The 15,309-nt window shown below is 37.7% G+C and overlaps 2 protein-coding genes and 1 long non-coding RNA gene across 3 annotated transcripts in view; 2 read left to right on the top strand and 1 right to left on the bottom strand.

Moving 5' to 3' along the window:
- Positions 1-345: 345 nt before the first annotated feature.
- On the bottom strand, positions 346-5,054 carry LOC107598821 (uncharacterized). Its single transcript, XR_001610604.1, has 3 exons — positions 4,431-5,054; positions 793-886; positions 346-410 (listed from the first exon to the last, which is right to left on the bottom strand). It is a non-coding gene; the product is annotated as an uncharacterized lncRNA (long non-coding RNA).
- On the top strand, positions 2,348-6,303 carry LOC107598820 (serine/threonine-protein kinase pim-3-like). Its single transcript, XM_016290251.1, has 6 exons — positions 2,348-2,957; positions 3,219-3,328; positions 3,422-3,472; positions 3,553-3,916; positions 5,061-5,237; positions 5,498-6,303. The coding sequence occupies exons 1-6, from the start codon at positions 2,870-2,872 to the stop codon at positions 5,665-5,667; spliced, it is 960 nt and encodes a 319-aa protein (XP_016145737.1). The 5' UTR covers positions 2,348-2,869; the 3' UTR covers positions 5,668-6,303.
- Positions 6,304-10,194: 3,891 nt separating this feature from the next.
- LOC107598859 (bromodomain-containing protein 1-like) overlaps positions 10,195-15,309 on the top strand; it is a 24,538-nt gene continuing 19,423 nt past the window's right edge. Inside the window, exon 1 of the mRNA XM_016290307.1 lies at positions 10,195-10,387. The gene's annotated coding sequence lies outside the window, so the exon portion shown is untranslated. The remainder of the gene's footprint in view (positions 10,388-15,309) is intronic.

Here is a 15,309-nt window from a genome sequence, read left to right as displayed (position 1 = left end):
CCCCTCTTGTCAGCGAAAACAGTGGGGGTCTTTGTGATCAGTCCGATTAGACGTGTAAAGCTGCATAAAGCCACTTTTGCTACAGGTTATCACATTTTCTTCAGGAATACGTCAGACAGAGGTCATTATGACAGTCCAGCTGCCAACAATAGTCCAGTGTATCTGAATTTACTATGGTACGACAGACATGCTATAGGATGTTAGGAATAATCAAGTGTGAATTTAAACTCACCATCTAAATTACGCACTGTGGATCCATAGAAGCTTTTCGTTCATTTGGACACGTGTGCTTTGGCTTTACATCAGGTAACTGCTGAAAAGCTTGAGGGCTTTCCCTCCTGATTGCTCCAGTGTGTCTCATAAAAGCTCCCCAAAGCCTTGATGTCCTTCTCAGGTATGACCTAATGAATCTGGCACGAGATGAAAGTGAGGGTATGCTCTTTTTTCTGGGAAAGTAAGAAGAGAATGAATGTCGCACATTCACTGTCAGATGTAAGATGTTCAGTCATGGCTCATTACGTTTTATTCTTAGCAGCCATTTGTAGCACTTTACAAAAAGTGCAGTCGGAATTTATGTGTAATTGCACATTTTATTAATCTCGGTCTGAGATGTAGTTATTATTTTTGAGATGTTTTATGTAAAGGCTAAGCATCGATTTGACTGAAGTTTGATATCGGTGTCTAATGGGTCTGGGGCGCACAGCTGGAAATTAAGGTTTGCAGAGGCTGTCTTATCATATGAATTTTCATAACAACGCTCATCCTCTATCACAGCAGGGGATCACTGTTTACCTTGTCTCCCTGTCTTTGAGACATCCTGTCTGTATACTTCCATCAGCCTCTTTCCAAATTAGCTTCTTAGATGAGCGAAATGATGAGGATTGGTCTGGACAAAGAGATAATCCCAGAAAATAAATCTGAACAGCTCCAGTCATATGCTTGATATAAGGATCTGCCCACTTATTTTATGTAGACTGTCATATAATCTTATACTCTATATCCATGGAGTACTAAATACTTTGATGTTTCACCATGCAGTTAGCCTATATGATCATTCATTATGAATCATACAACTGAAACTAGAGGATGTATACAACATCTACTTTGTAGCTTTCAATGCCCTCACCAGATGCCTATAGCTATAATGTACAGCACTGTATGACTGTGTATATTTATTTATTATAGACAGACACAACACTTAGGGCGTCACACACATGGACAGACAGATAGATAGAAATAATAATAATAATAATAATAATAAGCTTGATTAATTTTCATTATTCATATAGCCTACCAGTCCAAAGCTTTTGAACAATAAGATTTTTAATGTTTTTAAAGAAGTCTCTTCTGCTCACCAAGCTTGCATTTATTTAATTAAAAAAAACAGTAAAAAAATTTAAAATAACGGATTTCTATTATATTTTATAATGTAATTTATTTCTGTGATTTCAAAGCTGATTTTTTTTTAGCATAATTACTCCAGTCACATGATCCTTCAGAAATCATTCTAAAATGTTGATTTGCTGATGAATAGAAAATTTAGAAGAACAGCATTTATCTAAAATATAAATCTTTTGTGACATTATATACACATCTTTATCATCACTTCTGATCAATTTAAAGCATCATATATATATACAGTGGGTACGGAAAGTATTCAGACCCCCTTAAATTTTTCACTCTTTGTTATATTCATTTAGAAGAACAGCATTTATCTAAAATATAAATCTTTTGTGACATTATATACACATCTTTATCATCACTTCTGATCAATTTAAAGCATCATATATATATATACAGTGGGTACGGAAAGTATTCAGACCCCCTTAAATTTTTCACTCTTTGTTATATTGCAGCCATTTGCTAAAATCATTTAAGTTAATTTTTTTTCCTCAATGTACACACAGCACCCCATATTGACAGAAAAACACAGAATTGTTGACATTAAAAAAGAAAATACTTTCCGTACCCACTGTATATATATATATATAGTTTTTTTATTTTTTTATAAAATTATACATACATTTTTTTCAGGCGCAGTCTAGCAAATACATATTCCTTCAACAACAACAATAATAATAATAATAAAGTTTATTAATATTTATTATTGTTATAATTACTAATTGTTGTTTTTGCTAAAACCGCATTATTATTATTATAGTTATTATAGTTATTATTATTATTACTACTACTATTATTAGACAGGCACAACCCAGCAATATTACTCCAATTAGTTACAGCCCAATTATATAAACTGTGCAACGTGGTTGGTCTTGTTATATAGCCAAAGCGCAAATCTCTCAGAGGAGGTATCCATGGGCGTCTCGCAAGTCGCACTATTCACCAAACCACTATTTATCACTACTGATGAATGCTTATACATTTACAGTGTAATTCTACGTTTTATCACGCAGTATTTCTTTCTTCTTGAAACGCTAAAGAATTTTGAGAAGTGCGTTTGTTTTTAATTTGATAGTAGTGCGTCTATCCGTCGCGGAGGGATCTGTGCAACGCGTCCAGCGCCCAAACACGAGAATTAAGAGTTAATACGGTCTCTCCCCGCTCTCTCTCTCACAGTCAGACACATCAACCGAGCAGACCCAGAAGCGCGACCGTGTGCAGTTCTCTCTCACTATGGGTGCGCGGGGACATCTGTGAATAATTACCGGAGTTTGACACCTTTGTAGACGAGGAGTCGAAATCGTTTTGCGATCGTTCGTGGGATTTTCGCGCGGAGTCCCTCTCCTAAATACATTTTTGAAGGGAATCCGCTGTTCTCGGTGAAGGACGGAGTGCCGGTGTTTTCCGGTTCGAAGCACAGTTACACATCGCAAGGACTGAGAATCGTTTTGAGAAGGCGACAAAAAAAATGTTACTGTCCAAGTTTGGATCTTTTTCTCATATTTGCAACACGACCAACATCGACCACTTGCCGGTGAAAATTCAACTTCAAGCAGGTAACAGACGTCGTTCTTCAATATCATAATAACGATATACATTCTTCACTTCACATTTCATTGCGTGTCCTTCCTCCGTTATTTAACGTTACTCCTAATTTTCCACACGCGATGTATCCAGTCGCTTAATCGGCACGCGCCTGTCCGTGAGCTGCGTATGGAGCCATTTTGTTGCCAACTGTGCATTGTACACATTCGGCTTAAATCGCGTTTTTATACCAACACACTAACTCATACTGCTTTTTCTCCTTCGTTTTACAGCCAAGACCGAAAGGGAGCCGTTTGACAAGGTTTATGAAGTGGGCTCGGTGCTGGGAAGCGGCGGGTTCGGGACGGTGTACGCCGGGTCTCGGCTCTCAGACGCGTTGCCGGTAAGCGCTGGCTTTGTTTTGGTGGCAGCACATGGCCGCGTTTGGCGCCACAGTCACACATTCATATGCGCGTTTTTCTCTTTTTGTCTCTAGGTTGCGATAAAACACGTCGCTAAGGAGAGAGTGACCGAATGGGGTACGATTGTAAGTAAACACGCCTTTATTTATGTGTTATTTTTCTTATCAACGCTAGGTTGTTTCTAAAACGCGTGTTTATATTCCAGAACGGCTCGCTGGTTCCACTCGAGATCGTTTTGCTGAAGAAAGTCGGGAGTACGTTTCAGGGGGTCATTAAACTCATCGATTGGTATGAGAGAGCCGACGGCTGGCTGATTATAATGGAGCGGCCGGAGATGGTGAAGGATTTATTTGACTTCATCACAGAGAAAGGCGCGCTGGACGAGGACACCGCCAGGCGTTTCTTCAGACAGGTTTTGGAGGCGGTGCGGCACTGCTACAGCTGCGGGGTGGTTCATCGGGATATCAAAGACGAGAACCTCCTGGTGGATTTACGCACGGGAGACCTGAAGCTCATTGACTTCGGCTCCGGGGCCATCCTCAAGGACACCGTCTACACAGACTTTGATGGTGCGTCCTTGACTCTTACCCATCCTGCTCTGCATTGGCGCACCTGCCGCTTCCAGTAAAACGAGTTCAAGTATTTGTACGGAAAGTGTCAGATCCTTACTTGGAAAAAAAATAATTACACTTAATAATCAGCCCTAGAGTTAAAGAAAATTAAGTGTCTGAATCGAGTCTCACCTCTGCTGAAAAACACCTTTGATGGTTTTATCTGGTCTGGCTTGGTTTCAAAAGGTTTTAGGCACTTGTTTTAGGAAAATCAGCTGGAAACTTTCTTCGCAAGGCTAAAAGACCATCTTTAACCTGTTAAGACTATCTTAGACCAGCAAACAGTTTTAGTTTTTTTAACATTTTAAGTGAAAAACAATATTTTTCACCTTGTTCACAACAATTTCTATATATAAAGATGTTTTTTTTTCAGTAGGATCCAATCCTCACAGGTTGCGTTATAAACTTAATACCTGTACATTTGTTTTTATGTTGTTTGAACAATTGCATTTTTAAACTCATTTAATGTTACCTTATCCCATCGAATCTGAGAGATAAGTTAGTGGAAAGGATCAGCTGTTACTGCCTAGCATCTGTTTGTTGTGAAACCTGAGTTGCGGCACCACGTGATCCCATCACGGATCCCTGTTTTTGTTTGGTATCCAGGCGACTCCTAGACTTTGGGGGCCTGTCACACCACCCCTAGTGAAGGGGCTTTTGTTGGGGGAAGTGACTCATGCTGGAAGCATGTGGAGTTGCCATAGCTTGTGACTGTTTGTACCTGAAAGTCTCCCTTTTAGATTGCCCTCCTGCTTCAGCTTGCTTGTATTTTTGGATCGAGCCATTCTCCGGCTCACAGTGAGGCTGAAGGAGGGAGGAGAGTTTGTGCGAACGCCAGACTGCTGGCGCCCCCCTTGCTAGAGTCAGCTGACTGGAGCGGCTCATTATACAGTGCTGCAGTGTAATCAAAATCGGCGCTTTTTACGCCAAAACAAGGCGATTATGAAACGAGTGTTGTGTCGTGCCAGAAATATAAATCACGGAGTAGGTTTCAGGACCAAAAAAAAGTGCAATCTTCATGCTCTTGGCTCGCAAATAGATGTTTTGTAAGTCTCAAAGGTTAATTCTCACTGGATTGAAAACCAAATGTTTTATTTTGTAGGCACGCGAGTGTACAGTCCTCCCGAGTGGATACGTTACCACCGATACCACGGACGCTCGGCAACCATTTGGTCCCTTGGTGTCCTACTGTACGACATGGTGTGCGGCGACATCCCGTTTGAGCATGATGAGGAGATTCTGAGAGGACGGCTCTTTTTCAGGAGAAGAGTCTCTCCAGGTATGTTCTGAACCAGAGATACCCCAAACCAGGGGCCAAAATTGACCCATAATGATTTGGCTCACCATGCCATATCATAAAAGGAAGGGAAAAAATGCCATTAAACAATATATTTAGTTCTAATTTATATTTTTGTTATATATTATTTTTGCCTTGCAGAAAGTGAAATTGGTTAATGTAAACAGTCCAGACTTTAATTTTTAAACCCTTTTGTGGATGAGAAGTTGAACCTTTCTGGCTTTTTTCTTTCTGTTTATCAGTGTGTCAGCAGCTCATCAAATGGTGCCTCTGCTTGAGACCCTCCGACCGGCCCACTTTGGAGCAGATCTTCGAGCATCAGTGGATGCGCATGGAGGAAAGCCCGAAAGCAGAAAGCGGCGATATCACACTTCACGCCATCAGCACAGAATCGGGCAAAGAAAGCCTTTGACGGATGCGGGGACGACGAGTGAATGGACTCTGAGACCTTTTTGCTCTTGTTCCCAGTCTGTTGGTTAACAGGACTTCGGTTTATGTTGCATAAATGTCTTTTGGTTGTTTTTCTTGCTAAGGGTGAGTTGTTATCTTTAGGGATTGCGTGAGCAGCAATGCTAGTGATCCTTTGATCTTACTGGTTGCTCTTATAGAGCTTGGACATTATTTTCCTTTTAGACTATCTTTTTAGTTTTCGGTGCCTTTTTTGGAAAGCTGCTTTTATGGGATTCAAGTCACGACAGACACCAGGTGGATTTTCATGGATTTGAGGGGAACTCCTCTGGATTCATGGGAACCTTCAAAGACTGTATCTAGTTATGTGGTGGGTCTCCCTTACCCTCTAGTGGTCGAATACTTGAAGTACACACTTACTACTCTCTTAACAGTATCTCTGCTGCTCTGCCATTCATATTCACTATTTCAGTGGTTTTCCCTTCTGTTGTTGTTTTCTGAATGTCTTCCACTACTTCATCTCTGTTGACATCACTTTTTAGACTTTGCTTAGCAGAGACTTGAGTGATGTGCATAATCAATGCAATATTCATGGACTCACTTATCTTTCCTAATCTTTTTTATTTTCTTTTTTTGGGACTTTTGTTTTTTAAATACAAGTATTTGTATTGTATTTATGTACATTTTCTTCCATGTATCTTATTTATTCATGCAATACAAACATTCCACATTCAGTGGCTATTTATTTATTTATTCATTTCATACCATCTGCAAAAAATAAATTAAAATCGTTAAATGTAAAGAGTTCTTGGGCTTATCTTTAGTTTAACCTAAAGGATCATAGACACGCTAAAGCTATCTAATACTGATACAAATATACAATTGAGATGTTTAGTGATGCCATTTTCTGATGTAGTGTAAAATTTAGAATCAGTTTTTTCTCCATGTGAAGTGGAAGTAAAAATGTGTTTGAGTCCTTCCACTGTGACTGGATTTTTTTTTTTTGAACTGGTGAAACATTTATTTTTTTATATTGGACACAATAAATTCCTTTCATATGTAAATTGTGGTTTGTGCTTGCATTTAAATGACATCCTTATGTTTTCATTTTACACTGTATTTGAGGATGGTGCCCCCTACAGATAGTGGAACTGAGGACTGATTGGTAGAAACCTGACCGATAGCTTAGAACATTTAGTAAAATAAATTAGAAAATACTCCAAATATTCTTACAGTTCCTTTCACGTCAGTCCATTCCCAAAATCTGATTTTGAACATGAGGAAGTAGCCACAGATTGTGTATCTGACTCACCCCTCACAAGAACTGCCCAAACATCCTGCTGAGTAGTTAACATTAGTCAACGGGGTATGCAAATGTGATGACACATTGGTGTTAAAGCATTACTGTCGGAGAGCTGTATGAGACTTAATGATTCGCTATGTAATGCATGATCCAGATGTAGAATCACCTGAGATTGTTAAATTCTACCTACTGTTACTAAGGTATCAAATATGTGACCCTGGAGCACAAAACCAGTCTTAAGTCGCTGGGGTATATTTGTAGCAATAGCCAAAAATACATTGTATGGGTCAAAATTATAAATTTTTCTTTTATGCCAAACATCATTAGGATATTAAGTAAAGATCATGTTCCATGAAGATATTTTGTAAATTTCCTACCATAAATATATCAACTTCATTTTTGATTAGTAATATGCATTGCTAAGAACTTCATTTGGACAACTTTAAAGGGGAGTTTCTCAATATTTTGAATTTTTTTTGCACCTTCAGATTCCAGATATTCAAATAGTTGTATATTGGCCAAATATTGTCCTATCCTACCAAACCATATATCAATGGAAAGCTTATAAATGTAAACGCTTATGATGTATAAATCTCAATTTTGAAAAATTGGCACTTAAGACTGGTTTTGTGGTCCATGGTCACATATACCAGCTACAAAATACATTTGACATGTAATGGCCCTTATAGTATATTACAGTAATAAAATGTGGAAATAGAATTAATAACAAAATTATAATTTTCCACAAACCAATTGTCACTCTTCTACGGAAAATCAATTCAGGTTTTTCTTCATTTTTCACCATATGAGCTGCTGGACTGATAAGAAGACTTGACTTCTGTCAATGCTTGTAATGTAACTGGAGCAGTTTACTCAAGATAACTAATTTACCACAGCCTAGGGTTTACATTAACATATGAGTCCATAATCATAATAATAAACTTGATGAGTTGACAGCTGAATCAAGCGCTTTACACTAGTTGTGTAACTAATTGCAGGTCAAAATTTCCCACATTTTTTGATCAGTGACTTTCCCATGATTTGTAATTACAGTACACCCAGCTAACATGAAACATTCTCAGAACTTTAGCTAACATTCTGGCTCTCTCAGAGTTATGAACAAACATTCTTCCAGTAACGTTAATAGAACATTCACTCAAAATGATCTGGTCTTTATTCATATTAGCACAAAACTATGATTTATACATTGTTTATAGAACGTTTTTCTGAAAGAGTTTAGTTGGATGTTCGTCTAATGTTTTTAAATGTTACTTCTTAGTAGTTTCAGATGGTTCAAAGAACTTTCAAAAGTGACATTCCCAAATGTTTATAAAAATATTTAAAAACTGTATGTTTTGAATTTGAACGTTCAGAGAACATTTAGAAATAACTATTTCATAACTTAATTTCATAACTTAATGTAGCAATTCCTGTGTCTCAACTGGGTAAACATTTGAAATAAATAAATATTAAAATACAGACAGAACCACTAATGAATCATTTATTCATATATTATTCAATCACTGATTCATTGACATTTATTAGATGGATGTCCACATATTTTTGGCCATATGGTAGCCTATATTTGAAAGCTGAGCATAAGAAAAAAACACAGAAAATATTAATAAATATATATTAGAATATTATTCAAATATATATTCATAAAAAAATTTCATTACTTTAACAGGCATGGAAAACAAAATTTTTTTGGGGGGAAAACAATTATAAGCTAAGCAGTTTCAGTTATAATACTACGACTTGAGCATCCAGAACAGTGGTTCTCAACCTTTTTTGGGCCAGTGCCCCCTGCACATTATTCAGGTCCCTCACTGCCCCCATCAAATAAAACATAGTCTAATTGTCTTCACTGACTATTTAAGTTGATTATTATTTTGTGTTTATAATGAGGACTGTTATTATAATTACAGTAGCATTCAAATGGATCATCATTGCTTTTTTTAAGAAATTACTTTAATTCAATACTTCAATTCAACGGACTTCATCCTAAAAAAACTTTGTCTTTCTCTTTATTTATTCTTTCCCTTTCTAACTTGTACTTATTTGAACAATGCCTAAAACTTGGTATTACAAGCACTTCCTGTGTCTGTTTGCTTCTTTAAGAAAAATCGCTTTATGTATTCCCTAATTGTAAGTCGCTTTGGATAAAAGCATCTGCAAAATGACTAAAAGTAAATGTTCAAGGATGCATTAAATTGATGAATTAAAAAAAATGACAGTTAATTACATTTTTAAAATAAATTATTTGAAAATAAGTGCAATAACATTTATTAACAAAGTTTTTAAGTATGTTGGTGATTTTCATTGCTACAGATTTGGTGACGTTGTTGCCCCAAACTATTGTTTGTAGCATGTGGATAGTCAAAATTGATTGGGTGAATTCACGTTTTAAACAGTTTATTGTACAGGTAGCTAATCTCCGCTCTAAACTAATGTGCTGCTACACTGCACGCACACACACAACACACAAGCTCGCACATAAGGTACAGATCGTGCACACAGAAACAATCAGGAGTGCAGAAAATTGTCAAGACTGTACTGTGGTTTATCAGCTTAAAAATGGAAAAGTTACAGCATCTTCATATTCGCTGCACAGACAAGTGAGTTAAGCAGTAATTTAATGTTAAACTATTCTTCTAGTATTGTGTATTTATTTTTCATTTAATATAAGTTCTGTACAGAATTTTGTGATATTTCAAAACACTGAAATACTTCAACCATGGAGCGAGTTGAGTGAGGAACGGGAAATGGTGAACCCGGAGCAGAGCTGGAACGGAGTGATTATTGAATGCTTGGAGTGAGGAGGAGAAATGGTTGCCCCTCCACATACTCTGCGTATAGCGTATACAGGGTTTTTTTGTATTTCCTATCTAATCTGCGGCCTATAGAGAAACAAAATAAATAACTGAACAACTTCGATCACACAATACACAGCATCCATTACGCCTCTAAAAACAAGCTACTGATGGCTGCCTTGCGCCCACTTCCTTATTTTTGACGCGAAACGTAGTGACGTTGCGCGTATGGCGCCGTGCGTGATGACGCATTCCGTAAGGCGATGGAGAGCTGCAGCCGCATTGTTGTGGGGGGAAGAGAGTCGAGCTAGCCTGGTAGCATAGTGCCCATACGGCCAGCCCAATAACGAGCGAAAACAGGCCCGTTAGTATGGTCTAGCTGCTGTTATCTTGAGCGTGTGACTCCGGCTTTTAAATGCTTATTTTTGGATCCGGCAGACCGTTACGGATACCTCATATTACACTTGGAATACAACGGAGAAGCGGCTGGTGGACGGTAGCGCGGCTCGTGCGCGGATTAAACCTACTGCTGTTCAGTAGGCCACAGCGCTGCTGCTTTTAGCTCGGCCGTACTGCCTTTAAAGATTCTTTGAACGTCGACGGCGAAGGTAAGAACGAACCACAGTGTCTCTGGGGGTTAATTTATATATTTGCGGCTTTAAAGGGCGTTTGCATTCACGTTTTACAGTGCGTGTTTTGTTTTGTTTGACGCCATGTTAGCAGTAATGCCGTTAGGTCTTTCCAAACAGCATTAGCTCACTAGCACAGCCACCAGCAGGCCGCCGGATCCAGTGTGTGTCCTTGCTGCTCAGTTTGTGTGTTTTCTTTCCAGTCCAGTGTGTGTGGCCTTGTTCTGCCCTGCCCCCTCAAACAAAAGCCTGGATGTAAACCATGGCTGTTATCTGTTAAACGCCAGTTTCTTAGTTAAATGGGTTAATGTGTCAGATTGTGGAGCTTAAAAAGTCAGTTAGGGGTTTAAATAAAAATAATAAAATGAACAACACTCAAATTGTCAAGCACGTTCTATATGGTTGTGTTATTGATTTCTTTTTTACATTTTAATCAAATAAGTAACTAAGTCAGATGAGAAACGGTACATATTGTCAAAAATACAAGCGCACGCGCTTTTTTTCTGTTTCCATGCCAACTTAGCTTTAGGTTGCTATGGATACCAGATGGGATGTGTGCTTGCAATTATGCCTGTTCACACCAAGGACGTTAACTAGAAAGTTTTAAAAATCGTTCTTTATGAAATCCACCACACAAATGTAAAGATAAAAACCCAAAGGAAGGGTTTTCCCAGCTCATGGACAAAACATTGACAGCCAATGAGAATCCAAACCACTTAAAGGGGTCATATGATGCTGCTACAAAGAACATTTATTTTGTGTATTTGGTGTAATGAAATGTGTTTATGCGGTTTAAGGTTAAAAAAACACTATTTTCCACATACTGTACATTGCTTCTCCTCTATGCCCCGCCTTTCTGAAAGCATCGATTTTTACAAAGCTCATCTTCTGAAAAGCAAGGTGTGCTCTGATTGGCCAGCTATCCAGTGCGTTGTGATTGGCCGAATACCTCAAGCATGTGACGGAAATGTTACGCCCCTCACATACTGTGATGCCGTGTCCGGCCGGAGCGACGAGACAAAAACATTAAAACCCATGACAAACGAGGCATTTGTTGCATCCAGTGGGGACATAATTACTGATTATAATGACTTGTACTGTCTTTTTACACGTTGCATATTGTGCTGTGTAAACATAAAACCATGTCTGTATTTGTGATCGGAGAAATGACAAACAACAAGCGCTAATCTACACTGCTCAAAACTCGCGTTTGAGTTGTGAGTGGCAAATTGTTTAAATATAAAAAACTTACTTGCAGGCTGTGAGTCAGAAGCGCCAGACTGTCCTTGCAAAGTTGGAACTGCCCCACTTTATAGAAACAGACTTTGCACAGAAGCATTGTAGGCTACTCTGCAGGATCATGAAACAGTCTTCCATAAAATGCGCTGCACACATCTGAATATTTGGGTTAAACTGTTCTGGAACAGTGTTGTAAATATAACTTAACCGCTGATTTCTAGTTGAGTCCTCTTTTGGAAGACCAAACAAAGTAGTTTCGCTTTCACAACGAGAAACACAGCGTCACACATGGCTGGCTTCAGTGAGGAACAGCCACCGGATTCGACGAAGGACTGGTCGGCGGGCTTGCGGCAACCACATGTGACGACCCTGGGCTGGACTCTGCTTCGTCCACGGTGAAGGCGATCCACAGCGTGAAGTTGATGTATTTCCTCAGCGACCAGCACGGATCAGCTCTAGGCATGACAAAGCGGATATCCTCCTATTTTGGAAGACCAAACAAAGTAGTTTCGCTTTCACAACGAAATACACAGTGTCTCCACGACATGGCGGCAGTGGCAACAATACTACAGCTAGAATAAAAGTTACGCCTTCTTTCTTTGCGTGAACATTTGGGTGGTGTTATGCAAATCTTCCCACACATTGACATAGACATGTGGGGGCGTGTTTAAATGAGGCATTTTAGGAGGGCGTGGACAAGTCTTAACTTTTATAAAGAATATCTCTTTGGGTTTGAGACTTTAATCTTTGCAACTTTAGGGATCTTATCTATGCATGAACAGCTTGTAACACTCCAAAGAGAAAGGAACATTTGAAATAGCATCATATGACCCCTTTAAAGAGTATTTAAAGTGGCAGAAGACGGAATTGGTCCTTCGGAAAGACCCGCCCCCTTAGTTACAGTTGCTATGTCCGACAAGCCATGCTGCTCAGATGCCACACAAATAAGAGCATGACCGATATTAGGGATGCACGATATATCGGCCACCATATCGGTATCGGCCGATAAATGCTCATTTTTTCTGTTATCGGTATCGGCCCAATAAGAAAATTTGGCCGATATCTTAAAGCCGATAAATAATGCATTATTTCCTTCAGAGACACTTCAGATGCGCACTGTTCGTTTGCAGCCTTTTGTGCAATTGTACGTTGTAATATTGTGTTTATTTGATGTATATCTGATTTATCTCATATAGAATGCGTTTGGTTAAGTTAAAAGAGCGCTTCAGTTTACCATGTTCATTCAGCTCTTCAGCTTCAACACGCGCAGCTCAAACGGCTGCTATTTAAAACAGTGGTATTAATTTGTTACTTTTTCAAAATCATTGATACATTATTAATTAACAACCACTTGTATTTTTCTATTATTATTTTCATCAGCAATATGGTTTAGTTAATAAAATCATTTAATTATTGTCCGTGCAGAGGCTATTCCCTTTTATTGATCTATGGCGCATTCATTTTTATTCTTTACACATGTAATGATGTCCAATGACTTGCGTACGTGCACTAGTTAACCTATGTTAACTTACTAGACTTTATCAGTGGTAGACTTGTGCCGGTATTCGGTAATGCGATATATCACGGTAATGAATATGCACGATATCGTGGGCACTTCTAAATACCGTGAATAATTATATAATACAAATTATTCTGAATTTTGAATGCATTTTAAGAATACTTTTCCCATCAACTGGTCAAAATGCACAACACTACTGTATGCTGCCTGAAAGACAGATGCACTTTGATGTAAATAAGCGCGGACGAGAAGCACATGGCGGAACATGTGAGAGACGCTCTGGATGAAAGCGCACTTTCACTCTCTGACAGCAGATGGCGCTAAACTGCAGAAATTATGATAATAATAATAATAATTCATTTAAATGCAGCCGTTACCCCGGAAACCCTGTAAACAAAGCAGCTGCACTACTTTCTGTTTCTGAATCGTGTTTAAATGATTTAAAATGCCATTCAGATTTGTGTATTTGCTATGATGTTCATCACAGAGCCAAATACTTAAATATTTAGACTTTATAGGCTATTTATTTTCAAACTTTTTTAACATTTTAATCTGGACTACAACATGCCCTAGATGTTGTTTGAAAGTGTTTTGATTCTTTATTCTTCGGTCACACTTTACATTAGGGCTTCATTAGTTCATTAGTTAACATAAACTGCCAATGAAAAATTCTTCTGAACATTCATTAATCTTAGGTAATTACAATATTTAATAACAAGTTGTTAAAATCGAAAGTTGCAGCTGTGTTATTTAATGAGCTAACATGAACTAAGTCTTGTATTTTTTTCACAAAGATTAATAACTTCTGTAGCAAATGTTGCTATTGCTCATTGTGAATGTTAATGCATTAACTAAGGTTAACTAACCTATTACACAATAAGTGATACCTATTGGTCTTTATAGTTCTTTTGCACTTTAATCTGTGTAAAACTTTTAACTTTATAAATTTTTCTGTATTGCTTTATTGCATTTAAATGTTCAGTTATTTTTGTTATAAGAAAAAAGTTATTAAACCTGTTATACTGTATTATGACAGCACTTTTTTAAACTAAATTTCAATATCGTGATAATACCATATACCGTGATAAAAGCATTAGCAATTAATCGCAACATGAAAATTTGATACCAGCATATACCTAGTGTGGGCTATATTATAGTACAGTATATAGTCAAAAGTTTGGACACACTTCCCATTCGTGTCCAAACTTATGACTGGTACTGTATATAGAATACAGTATATAGTAGGGCTGCACGATTGTGACAAAAATCATAATTGTCGATTATTCCCTTGAAATTGTGATTATTAATTACATTTATCACAATTTAAACAAGCTTGAAAACACTCTAACTGAAAAACTTTTATTGCTTTTCTATAGTACTAAGCCTCAAATGTCATATCTACATTAGGGATGCTCCGATCCGCCTTTTTCGCCTCCGATACCGATTCCAATACCTAGGGTTCGGTATTGGCCGATACCAATCCGATACCAGTGACGTTTTTTTCCCCTCATTTAAATAAATGTAGAATTTGTATATCTCTGTGTGGAACTGATAATCATTCTTTCACAATCTACTAGATACAGACTACTTCATTATAAAGAGAAATTAAATATGAAAAAATATAGGCCTATGTATATTTATAATCTATGACAAAAATTATCATAAACTAGGTTAGTGGATAATTCGGCAGCAAAAGTTATTCTAGAAAAATCAGTGCACAATTTTAGAAATCCAAACATTTAGTGAAAAAACAATATTATGTGGGGAACAAATAAAAGTGTTGCACTAAATATGGTAAAATGTTACACATTGCTATTTGTATTATTATAAAATCCATTCATTAAAAACATTAATGAATGTATAAGTATATACTATAAAATTAAAATACATTTATTTTAAATGTATAGCATATTTTTTAATAAGGCAACAACATATGATGCATACGATAGGACAAAAAAATACAGTTCAGCACGAACTGTTTTTATACAGTCTATGAGCACAAAGTGCTTACAATGTGCGCATCCGGTGTGCAGAATGACGTGTTGCTTCAAGCGCGTCATTCTGCACACCGGATGTGCACATTGTAAGCGCTTCGTGTTAAAAACTGCAAAGCACAAAGGGAAGAGAAATTGATGCGTAGTGT

This window comes from Sinocyclocheilus grahami, unplaced genomic scaffold (assembly GCF_001515645.1).
Source record: "Sinocyclocheilus grahami isolate Dianchi unplaced genomic scaffold, SAMN03320097.WGS_v1.1 scaffold257.1, whole genome shotgun sequence".
Taxonomy (NCBI): Eukaryota; Metazoa; Chordata; class Actinopteri; order Cypriniformes; family Cyprinidae; genus Sinocyclocheilus; species Sinocyclocheilus grahami.
This window is presented reverse-complemented; position numbering and strand designations above follow the sequence as displayed.